General features: G+C 41.6%; 1 protein-coding gene across 2 annotated transcripts in view; it reads right to left on the bottom strand.

The window, feature by feature from the left end:
- si:ch211-212o1.2 (uncharacterized protein LOC492735 homolog) overlaps positions 1-10812 on the bottom strand; it is a 122609-nt gene extending 111797 nt beyond the window's left edge. For both annotated transcript variants that reach the window (XM_041191769.1, XM_041191770.1), the window contains exon 1: positions 9876-10812. In XM_041191769.1, the coding sequence (XP_041047703.1) occupies positions 9876-10044 (169 nt within the window). In that variant the 5' untranslated portion in view covers positions 10045-10812. The remainder of the gene's footprint in view (positions 1-9875) is intronic.
- Positions 10813-17244: the final 6432 nt, after the last annotated feature.

Below are 17244 nucleotides of genomic sequence, written 5' to 3'. Positions count from 1 at the left end.
CTGCAGGTTATTAGTTGATTAAAGGGTTTATGCATAAGCTCATAATCATCTGCCATGATAGCAGTATCACTCTTGTAACTCATTGTTCCTCAATATGAGATCTTATGTTAGCTGGGAAATTGTTTTTAAATTCTTTAATAGAATTACTTCCCATAATTTCTCATAAGAGGGTCTAAAGAGGGGTCTAATTTTAGAGATCTTAGCCTGTGATCAAAAGCCATATGTTCCTCTCTTTCAAATTCAAAGTAGATCTAGGCAGGCTTTTTCCAGGAGTTTCTGATTTTCTGGCAGTATGCCTCCAGTACTAACTCATCTACCATTAAAATGGCAATTTCCATCTGTTCAAAGTCCAGAGAGCTTTCTTCTGATAAGATGGAACAAGCTTTGAGAGCCTTCCCAACTAATTCACCCTGCAAGAGTAGGGTCCAAGACTCTTTTGGCCATTTTAATCTCAGTAATTTTCTCAAATTCGACCTCCTCGTCATTAAATTTGGCGCAAGTGTTTCTGAAAATCAAAACTTGGCTCTGAGTCAAAACCAGAAGCAAAATTTCTAGTGACACCCACATTATTCAATTTCAGTTTTTCCTTTGCCAGTTCCAACTGCTGAATTATTCTTTCTCGCTGCATTTCTCACTCCCATTCTCATTCCCTTTCTTCTCTCTGCCCTTTTTATATTTCCCTTTCTCGATCTCTTTCTTCTCTTTGGAACTCTAATGCCATTTTCTAGTTGGCAATTCCCTTTTCCGTTTGGATTCTCGTTAATGCTGCTTTGTCAGATTATGGTTTTGAGTTTGCTTCCTCGGTCTCTGACTCAATGTCAAAATGATTAGCTAGAATTTGGGCGATTTTAACCTTTCTTGCTTTGGTTCTGACATTTATGTCTAAATGCTTGACTACAGCTCTTAGGTCTTCAATATTTAATGTTTTAATGCAGTCCAAGTTACCTCATCCTGTTCTGCAAAGGATTTAGCATTGAATGTGGCCATCTTAAATATTTAGCACAGTGAAACTAAGAGAAATTCTGCTGATCAATTTTTCCTCTTTTGTTTAGTTCCAGAAACCATTTTCACTTCCTGCTTCCAACTTAATCATTGTCTAATGTTTCCGATTCCAGACACAAGCCCCCAATCTGTAACAGACAGGGAGAAGTATGGAATAATTTTCCCTCTTTTCGCACCTCTTGGCTGACCGCAACAAGGTATATTTTTGAAAAGGAGCTTTTTAACCCTTAGAGTGCTGTGGCTTTAAAAAACAGACATGAACAGACTTTCTTGCAAGTTTAAGTCAAAAGAAAGGATAATTGTTCATTTTCACAATACTGGAAACAAACAACAACCCCCTACTCATCAAATATGCAGACACACACACGACAGACAAAGAAAAGATGATTTCTGGAGATGTAACATGAAATTAGATTGTTAACAGTGTAACAAGAAACAGGTCACATGTTTACAGTCCTTATGATGGTGGTTGAAAATGTTGCAGACTTAAAGAACTCTCTTGGTTCCATGAAGGCAAATGGAGGTTGGAAATTTCTGGCTGTTTCAGACAAAATTGTGGCTAAGCTCCTGTAGTGAAGAAATATTATCTTGGAAGGTAAAACAAATTAGCCCCTTTTCACCACCTGAGATGACTGTCTATTTAAGGCAAGGCTCTCTCTTTTTGCTTGGTGATCCCTCACTCTGAGGTGCTGTTCCCAAACTGCCTTGCTGGGCTCCCTTATGTATTAATAAGGAATCAGCACCTTCTCCAGTCAGTTTCAGTCATGTGATGGCAATATTGATATATTCCATTTTTCACACAATGGGTTGAAGCCAATGTAACTGACACACAATGAGGAAATGTTTGATATCCTATCAACAACCCAGCCACGATCATCTCACTGAATGACTACTTGAAATCCTATTTTCATGGGGCTGACAGGTCTAGCAGCCTTCATTAAAACTCTTGCATTGAAACTGTGAGGTGTGGTAAAATAGCACCTGGGAAAGCAACTTGCATTTTAAGTAATTTCCCAGAAGTATATTATCACATCTATCTTGGTCTGTCTAGAAACCACGAAAGGAGTAACTTGACTTTCCGCAATCCGCTTTATGAAGGTACAGTGTCAATTCCATGTTGTTGATTTACTTTCTTTTAAAAATGTCCATTTCCCAGTAACCTTTACACATGACTGTATACTGTTACTGTCACAGTCCATGTACAGCAACTGCACTACCTTTGTCGAAAAACTCAATCAAGTTAATCAAACATGATTTGCCTTTAACAAGTCCCTATTGACTATCATTGCTCATGCATATTTTCCAAGTGATCATTCACTTTTTTCCTCGGATTACTGTATCTAAATGTTTCCCCATCATCTATATTAGGCTAAAAGCAAAATACTGCGGATGTTGGAAATCTGAAATAAAAACAGAAAATGCTGGAAAAACTCAACAGATCTGGCAGCATCTGTGGAGAGAGAAATAGAATTAATGTTGAGTCCATATGGCCCTTCTTCAGATCTACGTCAGGCTGACTGGCCTGTAGTTGCCTGGTTTATCCCTCTCCCCTTTTTAAAACAGGAATATAACATTTACAATCCTCTAGTCTTCAGGCACCACTCTCACATTCAAGGAGAAGCAGGCTCAAAGTAGCATGCTCCTACTCCTAATTTGTGTGTTCAAATGCATGTTCATATATGTTCAAGGATTGGAAGATTATGGCCAGAGCTGCTGTTATTTCCACCCTTACTTCCTTCAGCAACCTGGAATGTGTTCCATCTGGAACAGGTGTTATTTCTATTTTGAACACTGTTAACCTTTCAAGTAACTTCCCTTTATCAATTTTTATCCTATCCAATTTCTCTACACTACCACCTCCTTTACTGACAGTCTAACCTTTAACAATTTGTATGTTTAGAAAAGGCTTTGGGGTGCTTTTTATGTTGCCAGCTATATTTTTAAATATTCTCATGAGACAGATAGATATATAATGCATGGTACTAGATTCTGAGTAGCATTTCCAAAAAAAAAATGACACTAAGCAACATAGCCTTGATCAATTAACCAGAATAGTTGCCATTTTTTCTGGCAGATTGCATTCTACTTGATCTTCCTCTGCTGCCTAAATATACTAAAGCTAGAATCTTCCCAGCGCCACGGAGATGGGCTTGAGGAAAGTACTGGGAGAAAATTTGAAAATGACGGCATAACTTGATGATGGCGGACCAGCCTCTAGGTGAACTTGGAGACAGGTCATCAAAGGCTAACTACCCAGCATCAGCGGGTAGCCAATCTACATTATTAAGTGCCCAATAGTGGGCAGATTGGGGATGCCACCGGGATCTTCCCATTGGCAGAGGTCAAAGCCTTGCAGGTGCCAAATGCAGCTTCCAAGGCCTCTTCCAATTACCCCAGCCCACCCCTCTCTCCCACCCACTCACATTCCCAACCATAGGCACAGGGATCACGGAGCTATAGCTGTGACCTCAGGTCTGGCTGTGGAGAGGTTTTCCCTTTCATGGGGGTGGGCTGGCAGCTGTTGCCACATTTAAATTTAAAAGAGCAAATACGTCCCCATCCTCAAGATGGACTGGCTGTCCTGATGACCATCCTGCAGCAGCAGCAGCCATCTCTGTTAGTGGAGGTACCGCCCTCCCAAGGTTGCAGGCCCTCTGATTGGGCCTGGGTTTCAGGAACCTGTCCACCATCCTCAACTGGATGGCAGATGCAGAGGCCAGAAGATTACACCGGCAGGTACGTTTTCAGCAAGTGTGGGTCTCAGAAACGCTCCCACCCTCAATTATTCTTTATGGGGATAAGTTTCCACACTATTTTTTTTTTATTAGTTCATGGGATGTGGGCATCACTGGCTAGGCCAGCATTTATTGCCCATCCTTAATGCCCTGTTCAGAAGGTATTTAAGAGTCAACCACAATGCTGTAGGCCAGGCAAGGGTAACAGATCGCCTTCTCTATTGGTCACGGTTTTTACGGCAATCGACAATGGTTCCATGGTCATCATCAGACTTTTAATTCCAGATTTTTATTGAATTCAAATTTCACCATCTGCCATGGTGGGATTCGAATCCCAGAGAATTACCCTGGGTCTTCTGGAATAATAGTCCAGTGACAATACCACTATGCCACCAACTCCCCCGATGTGTGCCCAGTGTTGGTTTGCATTCCAAAACTTTCTACAAACCTAAAGCACAGGATCCAAGGTTCTTGATTCAAAAGAAATATATACTTCTTTCATCAATTGTGTAAAACTTCATAAAGACAATTTTAAAACTAATAGTTTATTACAATGCACCATCCCAATATGCTTTTCAATCACCATTACAAAAGGCTTAAGAAATCCATCACATGCACAGCTAGTCTAATGTAATTAGGCTGCCTCACTTGATCAACTCTATTGTAAGTAGGTACCATCCTAATGCTTTTCCTAAACATTGGAGGAAATTGTAAACTGATGGCACATCATTAGAGACCCTTGTAGAACATGACAATTTAAGTGCGATATACCTAACTTACATCTCCAGAGCACACTAAGCTTAAGATGGCTGATTAATAAATGGCTTTCAGGTTGCAATTGTTAAGTGTTTAGCTGAGCTCCATTCCAGTATCAATCACTATTGTAATAAAACATAGAACCTATAACTAGCACTTGGTTAATAGTTTTTCTCTGGCTGCCAAAGAGTGGGATCTATAATAAACTCAATCTACCTGCAGCACAGCGGATTTAGAAACAAGTTGAAAGCAACAGAGCAAGGAATTAAGATCATCAAATCATTTTATATGGTAGCAAAATTGTGGGTTTTTTTCTCCAATTTAGGCAGTCAGAAGTATTCCTCTAACTTCAGAGTTTAATATTTTAATTAAGTAGGCTACCTGAGGTCGGCTGTCATGTACAATATCGGGATTTTTTTTCAATTCAGCATCACCTGTAAGCTGATTGCATGGCTCCTCCAAGGGAGAGCTTCTCTGCCCAATGACTGGATAAATAATGGTATGACACCATGATTGTACTCAGAAGCTCTTACTCTACACCAGCTTCTACAAAAAAAAAATCAGTAAGTCATGTGTCATCCTGTGATCCTATCTCATTTTAAAAAATTAGGATAAAATAGTTTTATCAGGCTGAAATTCAAGTTCCAATCAAATAGCTGGTTTATTGGAATAAAACATTTAAATGAACTGTGTATGGTATAAAATAGTGAATCATTCTTTATATATAAAATGTTACTTCTTTGTCGATCTTTGGAATTAAACTAACTGGTTGCAAAGTTATGTCGGTGTTAGTTACTTTACATACAAACAGTGGCTCACATACCACACATTCGTTGTGGCAAATTGTGAATTTTAAAAATATTCTGCCTTTTAAAAACTGCATGAAAGTAATCACTGTCTTGGGAAACAGCATATTAGTGCATTTTACATGAAGCTCATTTTAATTACTAACTTATTCAAACCTGAATAAATCAGGTTTGATTCCTTGCATAATGTATTAAACTGATACAATGCCAGTTGAATTACCTAATCAGCTTACAAATAAATACCAGCTAAAGGTTATTAATATGTTAGGTTGTCAGAGTGTTCATTGTATCTAGGTGTGGCAGTTCCATCGGAAGGGCTATCAGCAGTTGATCAACACATTCAAGTATGTTTATCCCATAGTAAACTCAATTGTTGTGCACCTTAAAATCTCCCAATTTACACAGTATCACACTCTGGTTTTCACAGAACTCATCTTTCTTTTGCTCCTTCAATTTACTTTCCTCTCTTTACAGTGCTGATTCACGTTGGTGTATAGTTCCACAGGAACTCAGTAATTTCTGGTACAACTTAAGATAATCATTCTTCAAGTGTAATGCAGCTCCTCGTACGTGGATAGGACAAGTGCCAAACACATTTACCATGCTTGGCACAGAATGTTGAGTACAGTATTTTGAACGTAATTGGAACTTAGCATTATAGTATACAGGTCTCTAAAGGGGCACCACCAGGGCCAAGAGACTATTGTGAAGACAATTGGAGTAATAGGATAGATAGCATGGCCAATCTTGTATAAAGTAAAAAAACTTGTTCTTGTTCCAGACCTGGTTAAGATTAATCTGGAATACCGCTTACAATTTTGGGCAACTCACATGGAGGATTAGAGTGATCCTTGAAAAAGTTCAAAGTAAGGCCACTGGAATGATCCTATAGGCTTAGGAGGGTTGAGTGTTTTTACTTTGGAATAGCAAAGACTGAGGTAATTTGATTCAAGTATTGAAAATGATGAACAGGCTAAGCTTAGACAGTGTGGATTGAGTACTTGAGCTCAAAAGGTTTAAGTAAAAGAGTGCTGGGTGGGTGGAGAAAGAGGGGAGAGGTGTCATGTGTGCAAGCACAGTCCAGGTTAGATATCAGGAGTTTCTTTTTGCAGAGAGTCAGCAACTGTCTTAACAAGTTGCCAGTTCATGCAGTAAAGTGTGGGTTCCCTGCAAGCCTTGAATAGGGAGCTGGATCAGTTGCTTGCAGATATCACTGTGTATGAAAGATAGTTGGGATGTTGGATGATGTACCTCACAATTTCCATTATCTCCCAGAACTTGTTTTGATCATCTTCAGGGCTTCCAGGTGAATTTCTCAAATACGTTTTAACCCCTGAATTAGCTTATGTTTTTTTTAAATCAGTTACTGCGCCTCTCCCAGGCAATTACTGATTGGAAGCATTACTGTGGGCCTTGATGTTTAGTTGCACCATGACTGTTTGGAATAGGCCCAATGGACTATCTAGTCCTTTCCTGTCTGTCTGTCTCTTCAAAGATTCATATGCCTTACCTGAACATGAGGGAGTTCTGTAATTTATTTCACTTTGTGATGCATCATAACCATGTCTAATCCTATTCTTGTCCAACATCCATACATATGCTTTTCTTGGCAGATGCATTGGATTTGCAATCAGGAACTAGAACCATGGGAGATTTTCCTCTCCATAGCCCAAAGGTGCAGAGGCCAATTATTGGCCCCAACTATCACCCCAGCTGAGATCATCTAATTTAGCACAGATCAGAAATTAAATGTGATCTTTGCAGTCTCACTTCCACAGTGAGCAGTGAATTAATTTAATGACAACATTGGATGTAACCCTGTAATTAGTGACATCTTCAACTATATTTAAAATACCAGATATCTAATCTTAGTTAAAAGGCAAAACAATTCTCATGCCTGATGAAGAATCCTAATTTAATCATTACAAGTAGTATTTGTCTTGCTCTATATTTAGACTATGTATTTAAATAAAATTGTCAGTTTTAATGTTAGGCTCTTAAATTAGATAAAATTTGCAGCTCTTCGTATTTAAAATTAAGTCAAAAGTCAGAGCCTAATTTTTTTATGGTGGCAGAGATTCTGTCAACCTCTGATGCTTGATACACCAGAGATCCTCCAGCATAACAAATTGAGACCGAACAAGTCGAACTCAGAAAAATATATAGCTTAGCTACAATACTGAAAGATTCAAAGTCAATGAGAACTGCGACGTTACTCAGAGGTGTATCCCTTGTAGTTAGTTATTTATTAAGACTATTTGTTTTCCAAATAATAATGCTTATTGTTTATAGGACTCCTCTGTAGAGTCCTATATCGATAAGCTCTCCATTTTACAGTAAAGTGGAAGTATCCTAAACAATAAGAAGTCATTCATCCACTTCCCACCACCAGTGTTAATGTATTTTCACACCAAAGATAGGAAGGGAGTGCAATCCAAAGGGATTCCCTTACAATAACGTGGATGGACTGAATTCACTTCACATAACTGTACTGAGGGAAGGCAAACTATACAGACTTATGTAAAGCTCCAAACTCATTCTAGATTACCTGAAACCCTATGTACAGTATCCTTGCTCACCTTCATTGGATGAGTCCATTTTTGCCTCTTCGTACTCACTATTTAATATCCACAATGTTCATAAACTTTTGATGTAATTTGTTTTTATTCATTGTTCCTATGCAACATACAAGGTTTCAAGTAGATAATTTTCAGTCCCTGCCACAAACTCCATTCCTTCACGACCGATTCCATCCCTCTCCCTGGCAACTATTTGAGGCTGAACCAGATTGTTCACAACCTTGGTCGCATATTTAATCCAAAGATAAGCTTTCAACCACATATCCATGCTGCCACAAAGATTGCCTTTTTCCACCTCGGTAACATCACCTGTCGATGTCCTACCTTAACTCTTCTGCTCCTAAAATCCAAATTAATGTTTTACCACCTCCAGATTCGACTCTTCTGATACAATCCTATCTGGTCTTGTGTATTCTACTCACCATAACTCTGCTGCCTGTGTACCAACTTGCACCAAGTCCCATTTACCCATCACCCCTCTGCTTAGTGACCTACACTGGCTCCCAGTTAAACACAACCTCTATTTTAAAATTCTCAAGTTTGTTTTGAAATTCCTCCACAGTCTGACTGCTACCTGTCTCTGTAATCTCCTCCAGCCCTGCAACTCTCTGGGCTCCTCCAATTTCCATCCTTTTGAGTATCCCTGACATTAATCGGTCCACCACTGGTGGCCATGCCTTCAAATGCCCAGGCCCCAAGGCTCTGGAATTTCCTTTCTAAGTCTCTCTAGCTCTCTACTTCCCTTTCCTCCTTTAACACATTCCTTAAATCCTACCTCTTTGACCAAGCTTTTGGCCATCTACCCTAATATCTTACATGACTTGGCGCCATATTTTGTATTATGATGCGTCTGTGAAGTACCTTGGGAAGTTTTATTATGGTAAAGGTGCTACAGAATTGCAAGCTGTTGCAATCATAGAAGTTACATGCCCAAACTGTCCCACTAATGAATTGCATTTTAAGAATCCACTTTCCATCAGCAATATTATAAACAAGATTTTTTTTTTTAAAGAAATACTTACATTTATATGGTACATTGCACAGCATCAGGACCTTTCAAAGCACTTTACAGCCAAAGGTCTTTTTCAAGTGTAGTCATTTATAATATAGGAACTGCACAGCTAACTTGCACATGCTCTCAAAAATAACAGTATGATAGTGACCAGAGATAATCTGTTTTTGTGTTGGTTGAAGCATAATTATTGGGCAGAACAGAGAGAACTCCCCTGCACTTGAAGATAGTGGCATGGGATCTCTGAAAGCTCCATCAGTGAAGGCAGATGGGACTTGGTTTAATATCTCATCACAAAAATGGCACCCTTGACATTGCAGCATTCCCTCTACAGTGCACTGGAGTGGGACTTGAACACACAAATTTTTGACTCAAAGAATAGAGCACTACCACCATTATGCATGTTGTTGTAGAATTATCCATACTGCACATTGGAATAACTTCACATGGAGTCGCAGTTCCTAAGGGAACATCCTGACAATGCCACGGAGATCAGAATACTAAAGTCATCTCTTGTCTATTTTCAGTTGGAATGCCTTGGCAGTAAGAAGCCGTTGAAACATGTACCATTGCATCTTTTCAAAGAAAGCTAATTAAACTTCTGAATTAGAGGGAAGTAGATGGCTATAAGAGTGAAGAAGGGGACAATGGGATTAGCTTTGGTTTGATCCAGGGGACAGCAGAACCGGATGGGCCAAATGGCTTCCTCCTGTGTAAACTTCCAGAGACTACCTGTTGTAATGGTATTGCTGCACTGTTCTCGAGTTACCCAGGCTTTCCCAGCTATACATAATATCATGTGTGGGACCCAGGCTCATCTGGAGATGTTGTGATGTGGCCACTCCCTGGTCTCTCCCCTGGCTGGATGAATGCAGCCAGCTCCTGGGCTGTGTTCCTTTGGCCGTGGCCCAGGCTGGGTGGATGTACCCCGACTCCCTCAGTGGTACCTTTACCCCGCTGGCCCGGTTCCCCCACCCCTGCTTACCTGGCGAGTAAAGATGTGCCAACTCCCTGGCCCCGGCGTGTTGCGGTCCCCAGCGCGGCGCGGTGCTGCTCCTCGCCCCGGCTCCGTGCTCGTTGCCGTTCGGGTCCTCCTCCGCCATGGACCGCCGTTGAATGTCCGCCTCGGACAGGGCAGTGACCGTCTCCTCCATCCGGAGAAAGGTGGCGGGCGGGCGGCCCGAGCGGCTGGCGGAGGCTCCGACCTTCCCGCCCCCGCGGGCTCGGCTGCTTGGCGACCCGGGAGTTTGTCTCGATCAGCAGGGGCACGGAGCCCGCATTCAGTCTGCCAGCCAGGCTGCGGCGTCCGCAGCGCTCACTCTCCAAGCCGATTCTTCCGAAGGCGGCGAGGCCGGGGGAGAAGAGGCTGAAGATCAGGCTCGGAGGAGAGCTCCAGCCTCCCGGTACGGAAAGACGTGCAGCCCCGTGCGTGCAGGCTAAGGGCGGAGTGTCTGCTGCACTTTAAACCGAGTGTAAGTCCTGCTTCTCACTGTCAGCAGCAAGAAAGTTGGGGAGCCAGCTTCCTCTTAACTCCAAAAGTTCTAGATCATAAATCAGTCAATGTCCTTCCCTTTGGATAAACAGGTTCAATTCACAAAAGTTTCCAGGAGGCTTGCATGTACGGCTTCTTTACATTCTCTATGACATTTCATGCCCAACCCAGAAGTAAATGCTCGTTTTGGTTTCAAAGTATAATTTGCCCTGCTACGGAAGCACTTAAAAAGGCTGATAGATTGTTGCTCTGTGTCTGAAGGGAGGCTGGAATGTAAAAGTGAGCAATTCATGCTTCCTTTGCTCAGGTCCCAACTCCGATTGTGGACAGCTGCACTCCTAAATTGCCCAGGAGTCTCCCGGAATTGGGAAGCATGTGGGAAGAGAAGCTACTGCAGGTGATTCCCTCACTCGGACTGGGTGAATAAGAGTAGCAAATGAGTGCAGTCCCAGCTGGGCGGAGAGGCATTACAGCAGGATGGTGTGTTTAGGGAGCCTGACCACCCGTTGTGTAGTGCAGGGAGATTGTTCAGTACAGCTCAAGCTAATCTGTCCCACGTATTTGCAGTTTGCTATAGCCTAAACAATTTTGATGTAAAATAAGACCTGGAATTGAATATTTCTAGGGAGCTGACCTATCTGCTATTGAGGCAGAAGTTATGGGATACTGGAGCAGGATGACCATCATTGATATTCAGTGAGCATTGAAGCAATGTTGGGAATATGGAGGATTTGCAAGGAACAAGGTTAAGAGAGAGAGGCAGGTAGGTGTCATGTAGATAAACTGCTGAGACCGAGGAGGAGGTAGAAGAAAGACTGGGGAATGATAATGGTATCGTCCCATTATCAAAAAAGGGAGGAAAGGATAAACCAGGAATTACAGGCCAGTCAGTCTAATCTCAGTGGTGGGGAAGTTACTAGAAAGAATTCTGAGGGACAGAACGTATCTGCACTTGGAGAGACACGGATTAAGTCAGCATGGATTTGTTAAGAGATGATCGTGTTTGACAAATTTGATTTTTTTTTGAGGAGGTAACCAAGAGTATTGATGAGGGTAATGCATTTGATGTGGTCTACATGGACTTTTAACAAGGCTTTTGATAAGGCCCCTCATGGCAGACTGGTCAAGAAAGTAAGAGCCCATGGGATCCAAGGCAAAGTGGCATTTTGGATCCAAAATTGGCTGAGAGGCAGGAAGCAAAGGGTGATGGTAGAGGGATGTTTCTGTGACTGGAAGTCTGTTTCCAGTGGGGTTCCACAGGGCTCAGTGCTGGAGCCCTCGCTGTTTGTGGTGTACATAAATTATTTGGACTTAAATGTAGGGGATATGATTAAGAAGTTCACAGATAACATGAAAATTGGTAGGGTAGTAAATAGTGAGGATGATAGCAGGAGGATATCAATGGACTGGTCAGGTGGGCAGAGCAGTGGCAAATGGAATTCAACCTGGAAAAGTATGAGGTAATGCACTTGGGGAGGGCTAATGATGCAAGGGATCACCCTATGAATGGCAGGACCCTGGAAAGTACTGAAGACCAGAGGGACCTTGGTGTGCATATCCACGGATCCCTGAAGGTAGCAGGGCAGGTAGATAATGTGGTTAAGAAGGCATATGGGATACTTGCCTTTATTAGCTGCAGCATAAAATATAAAAGCAGGGAGGTTATGCTGGAACTGTATAAAATGCTGCACACTACTGGAGTACTGTGTGCAGTTCTGGTCACCACATTATAGGAAGGATGTGATTGCACTGGAGAGGGTGCAGAGGAGATTTACCAGAATGCTGCCTGGGCTGGAAGGTCTGAGCTAAGAGGAAAGATTGCATAGGCTGGTGTTATTTTAGGCTGGGGTTATTTTCCTTGGAGCAGCAAAGGTTGCGAGGGAACCTGATAGAGGTGTATAAGATTACAAAGGACATAGGGTGGATAGGAAAGCATTTTTCCATTAGTAGAGGGATCAAAAACCAGGGGGGCATAGATTTAAGGTAAGAGGTAGAAGGCTAAGGGGGAGAGTTGAGGAGAAATTTTTTCATCTAGAGAGTGGTAGAAGTCTGGAACTCACTGCCTGAAAGGGTGGTTGAGCCAGAAACTCTCATAACATTTAAGAAGTATTTAGATATCCATTTGCATTTCCATAGCCTCCAGGGCTATGGGCCAAGCCCTGGAAAATGAGATCTGTATAGTCAGATCTTTGTCAACTGGTGTGGACGTGATGGGCTGAATGGCCTCCTCCTGTGCTGTAATCATCTATGAGTCTTTGAGTCAGGAATAAGATGAAGAAAAGGCTGTACCAGGAAGTCTATAGTGGGAGGAAGAGGAGACAGGAGTTAAGGCAAACAGTCTTGATTTTCAGACAAGGAAGTCCCTAAGATCCTTATATCTGGTGCTGAAGGAGTGGGCGAAAGGAGCAGAATGAGAGAGTCAGAAAAAATGGCTAAGGTTGGAGTGTGGGATTGGCTTTACCCTCAGTGATGATCCTGCAGTAGCAGAAAGGATTGGCCATGCAAAGGAAAGGAAGCTCTTTCCTGAAGTCAGATCTGGCAGCCTTCAAACAGGTACTGAGGCAGAAGCTGTATCAAGAGTATCACAAATAAAATCGAAGGACAAAATTAAAGGTTCTGTAACTAAATGCACATAGCATTAGAAACAAAACAGATGAATTGACACCACAAATGGAAATAAATAAGTATGATCTGATAGCCATTACTGAGACATGGCCAGAGGATGACACAGATTAGGGCCTGAATATCGAAGCGTATGTGACATTTAGGAAGGACAGGAGGTTAAGAAAAGGTGGAGGAGTAGCTCTGTAATAAATGATGGCATTAGCACATTAGAGGGATGACCTAAGTTCAGGAAATCAGGATGTAGAAGAGGTTTGGGTTGAGGTGAGGAATGATAAAGGTAGGAAGTCACTTGTGGGAGTGGTGTACAGGCCTTCTAATTGTACCCACACAGTTGGACAGACCATAAATGAAGAGATAATGGGAGATTGCAAGAAAGGTACAGCAATAATTATGGAGGATTTTAATCTACATATAGACAGGAAAAATCAGATGGGCAAAGGTAGTGTAGATGAGGAGTTCATTGAATGTTTTCAGGATAGTTTCTTAGAACACCACATTCTGGAGCCAACCAGACAGCAGGCTACACTAGACCTGGTATTGAGCAACAAGATAGGATAAATTGATAACCTCCTAGTGAAGGCGCCCCTAGGTAGCAGCGATCATAATATGATTGAATTTTACATACATTTTGAGGGAGAAATGAGCACGTCCAATTATGAGGGCATGAAAGTAGAGCTAGCCAAAGTGAACTTGCAAATGAAGTTGAGGGATAGGTCAATAGAAGTTCAGTAGCAGACATTTAAAGGGATATTTCAGAATACACAGAATGTATACATTCCAATGAGAAAGAAAAATTCCAAGGAGAGGGTCCACCATCCGTGGTTCACTAAAGAAGTTAAAGACAGCATCAAGCTTAAAGAAAAAGCAGAAAGACGGGTGGCAGGTCGGAAGATTGGAATGAATATAAATAATAGCAAAGAATAACAAAAAGGTTAATAATGAGGGAAAAATTGGAGTATGAGAGAAAACTAGCTAGTAATATAAAGACGGATAGTAAGAGTTTCTATAGATATTTAAATAAGAAAAGAGTTAACAAAGTGAACATTGGTCCTACTGAGTACATCTGGGGAATTGATAATGGAAGGTAGGGAAATGGTAGACAAATTAAACAGGTATTTTGCTTCAGTCTTCACTATAGAGGACACAAGTAACATCCCAGAAACAGCAGTAGATCAGGAAATAGAAGGAAGAGAGGAACTCAGGAAAATTACAATCACCAGGGAAGTGGTATTGAGCAAATTGTTGAGGCTGCAAGCTGACAAATCCCCAGGTCTGGATGGACTTCAACCTAAGATCTTGAAAGAAGTGTCTAGTGAGATAGTTAATGCACTGTTTTTAATTTTCCAAAACTCCATGGATTTGGGGAAAGTTCTACTAGATTGGAAAATAGCAAATATAACTCCTTTATTCAACGAGGGAGGGAAACAGAGAGCAGGAAACTATAGGCCACCAAGCCTAACATCTGTCAAATGGAAAATGTTAGAAGCTATTATTAAAGATGTTTTCACAGACCACTTAGAAAAATTCAGGGCAATCAGGCAGAGTCAACATGGTTTTGTAAAAGGGAAATCATGTTTAACTAATTTATTGGAGTTCTCTGAAGGAGTCACACGTGCTGTGGATAAAGGGGAACCGGTGGATGTACTATACTTAGATTTCCAGAAGGCATTTGATACAGTGCCACATCAAAGGTTTTTGCAGAAAATAAAAGCTAATGTGTAGGGGGTAACATATTGGCAAGGAGAGAAGATTGGTTAGCTAACAGAATGCAGAGAGTTGGCATAAATGGGTCTTTTTCTGGTTGGCAGGATGTGACAAGTGGTGTGCCACAGGGATCAGTGCTGGGCCTCAACCTTTTACAATTTATATAAATGACTTGGATGAAGGGACCAAAGGAATGGTGGCTAAATTTTCTGACGACACCAAGATAGGTAGGAAAGTAAATTGTGAAGAGGATGTAAGGAGGCTCCAAAGTGACATAGATAGGTTAAATGAGTGGGCAAAGACCTGGTAAATGGAATATAATGTAGGCAGATGTGAAATCATTCATTTTGGCAGGAAAAATAAAAAATATGCTTATTATCTAAATGGTGAGAGATTACAGAGCCTTGAGATTCAGAGGGAGCTGGGTGTCCTAGTACATGAATCAAAAACAGTTAGTATGCAGTTACAGCAAGTAATTAGGAAAGCTAATAGAATATTATCATTTATTGTGAGGGGAATTGACTACTAAAGTAGGGAGGTTATGCTTCAGTTGTATAGGGCACTGGTGAGACCACATCTGGGGTACTGTGTACAGTACTGGTCTCCTTATTTAAAGAAAGATGTAAATGTGTTAGCAGCAGTTCAGAGAAGGTTTACTAGACTAATACCAGGAATGGGCAGGTTGTCTTATGTGGAAAGACTGGACAGGTTAGGCTTGTATCCACTGGAATTTAGAAGGGTAAGAAGCGACTTAATTGAAACCTTTAAGATCCTGAGTGGTCTTGACAAGATGGATGTGGAGAGGATGTTTCCTCTTGTGAGAGAATCTAGAACTAGAGGGCCACTGTTTAGCGATAAGGGGTCACCCATTTAAGACAGAGATGAGGAGAAATTTTTTTCTCCCAGAGCATTGTGAATCTTTGGAACTCTCTTCCTCAAAAGGCAGTGGAAGCAGAGTCTATGAATAATTTTAAGGCAGAGATAGATAGATTCTTGATTCACAAGGGGGTAAAAGATTATCGGGGGTCAGCAGGAATGTGGGGTTGAGATTACATTCAGATCAGCCATGATCTTATTGAACGGCGGAGTAGGCTCGAGGGGCCAAGTGGCCTATTCCTGCTCCTAATTCATATGTTTGTAAGAGGAATGGAGGAATATGAGACTGGGAAAGGAGGCAAGTACACAAAAAAAGTCATGAGATCTGTTGAGAGAATCAACAATAACATCAGTATCATAGAGAGTAGAGGGCCAGAGTGTAGGGAATTGGAATTAGAGGCTGCATTGCTAAGGGAGTTCGAGCAAGCGTTTTTCTGGGATCAGGGGGTGGGGGTGGCACAGGGGTCGGTGGGGAGGGTACTGTGAATCGTGCAGTGGGCATGGATATGTAGATGGAAAACAACACAAAGATGAGGTGAGAGATCAACCTGTCAAAATCAAAACCTTGGATTTGGTAAGGCCTGTCCCTTGATGGTAAAGTCATAGGACTGCCGGTGGGTCTGGGTAGGATAATGTTCAATGAGTACATGGGGAAGAGGAGTAAGTGAAAAAGGAGCTAGGGGAGTTTAGATAAACGTTTAAGTGATGGAGGAGAAGTTATTCACTACACTGAGCAAAGAGTTACAAGCAGTTCTCAGCAAAGAAATCGTAATGAAGCTCCAGAGTGTGATAGATAACAAGGACCTTAAAGTGGAGGCAGGAGAGTTGAAAATGGGTAAATTATGATGAAGCATAGAAAAAGGTGTCAAACCGGATAAGGAAACAACAAGATGGGACATTCCAATGTCAGCAATGTTACCACCTTAGCTGTTTGGGTAGAGATGTGATGGAATATGTAGTCAGCTTTCTGTGAGGATTGAGAAGTAACGCTCCGTGAGCCAAATTGCAGTCCAACATACCAGTGCACTCACAGATGAAGTAGATGGAAAGGGCTTTGATTGCAAGGAAGCCAATGTTCTGGAGAATTGAGACAATTATTGTCATAATAGTTCTATCATATCGTCGTAGATTGAGAAGGGTTGGCTTATGAGGAGAGATTGACTAGAAAGGGCCTATATTCTTTGGAATTTAGGAGAATGAGAGGTGATCTCATTGATTGTGAGAGGGTTGAACAGGGCAGATGCTGAGGGTTTAGAAGGCTTGAAAGATTTAGAACTAAGGGGGGCCCAGTCTCAGGATAAGAGGTTGGCCACTTAGAACTGAGCTGAGGAGAAATTTCTTGGAGGATTGTGAATCTTTGGAATCCGCACCCCAGAGGACTCTGAAAGCTCAGATGTTGAGTACATTTAAGGCCAATTATGGGTAGACTATTGGATACACTGGGAATAAAGGGATTTGGGGATCAGGCAGGAAAGTGGAGTTGAGGTTAAAGGTCAGCCATGATTTTATTGAATGGGACATCAGGCTTGAGCAGCCATGTGACCTATTCCTGCTTCTATTCCACACGTTCTTATCAGTCATTTATTTGCAGTCAATTTTATTTTGAACTTGCTGAAGTGCTTGTAGGGGCACTTTAGCAGGTCACTGTGCTCCTTTA

The sequence above is a fragment of the Carcharodon carcharias genome, chromosome 7 (assembly GCF_017639515.1).
Source record: "Carcharodon carcharias isolate sCarCar2 chromosome 7, sCarCar2.pri, whole genome shotgun sequence".
Lineage (NCBI taxonomy): Eukaryota > Metazoa > Chordata > Chondrichthyes > Lamniformes > Lamnidae > Carcharodon > Carcharodon carcharias.
This window is presented reverse-complemented; position numbering and strand designations above follow the sequence as displayed.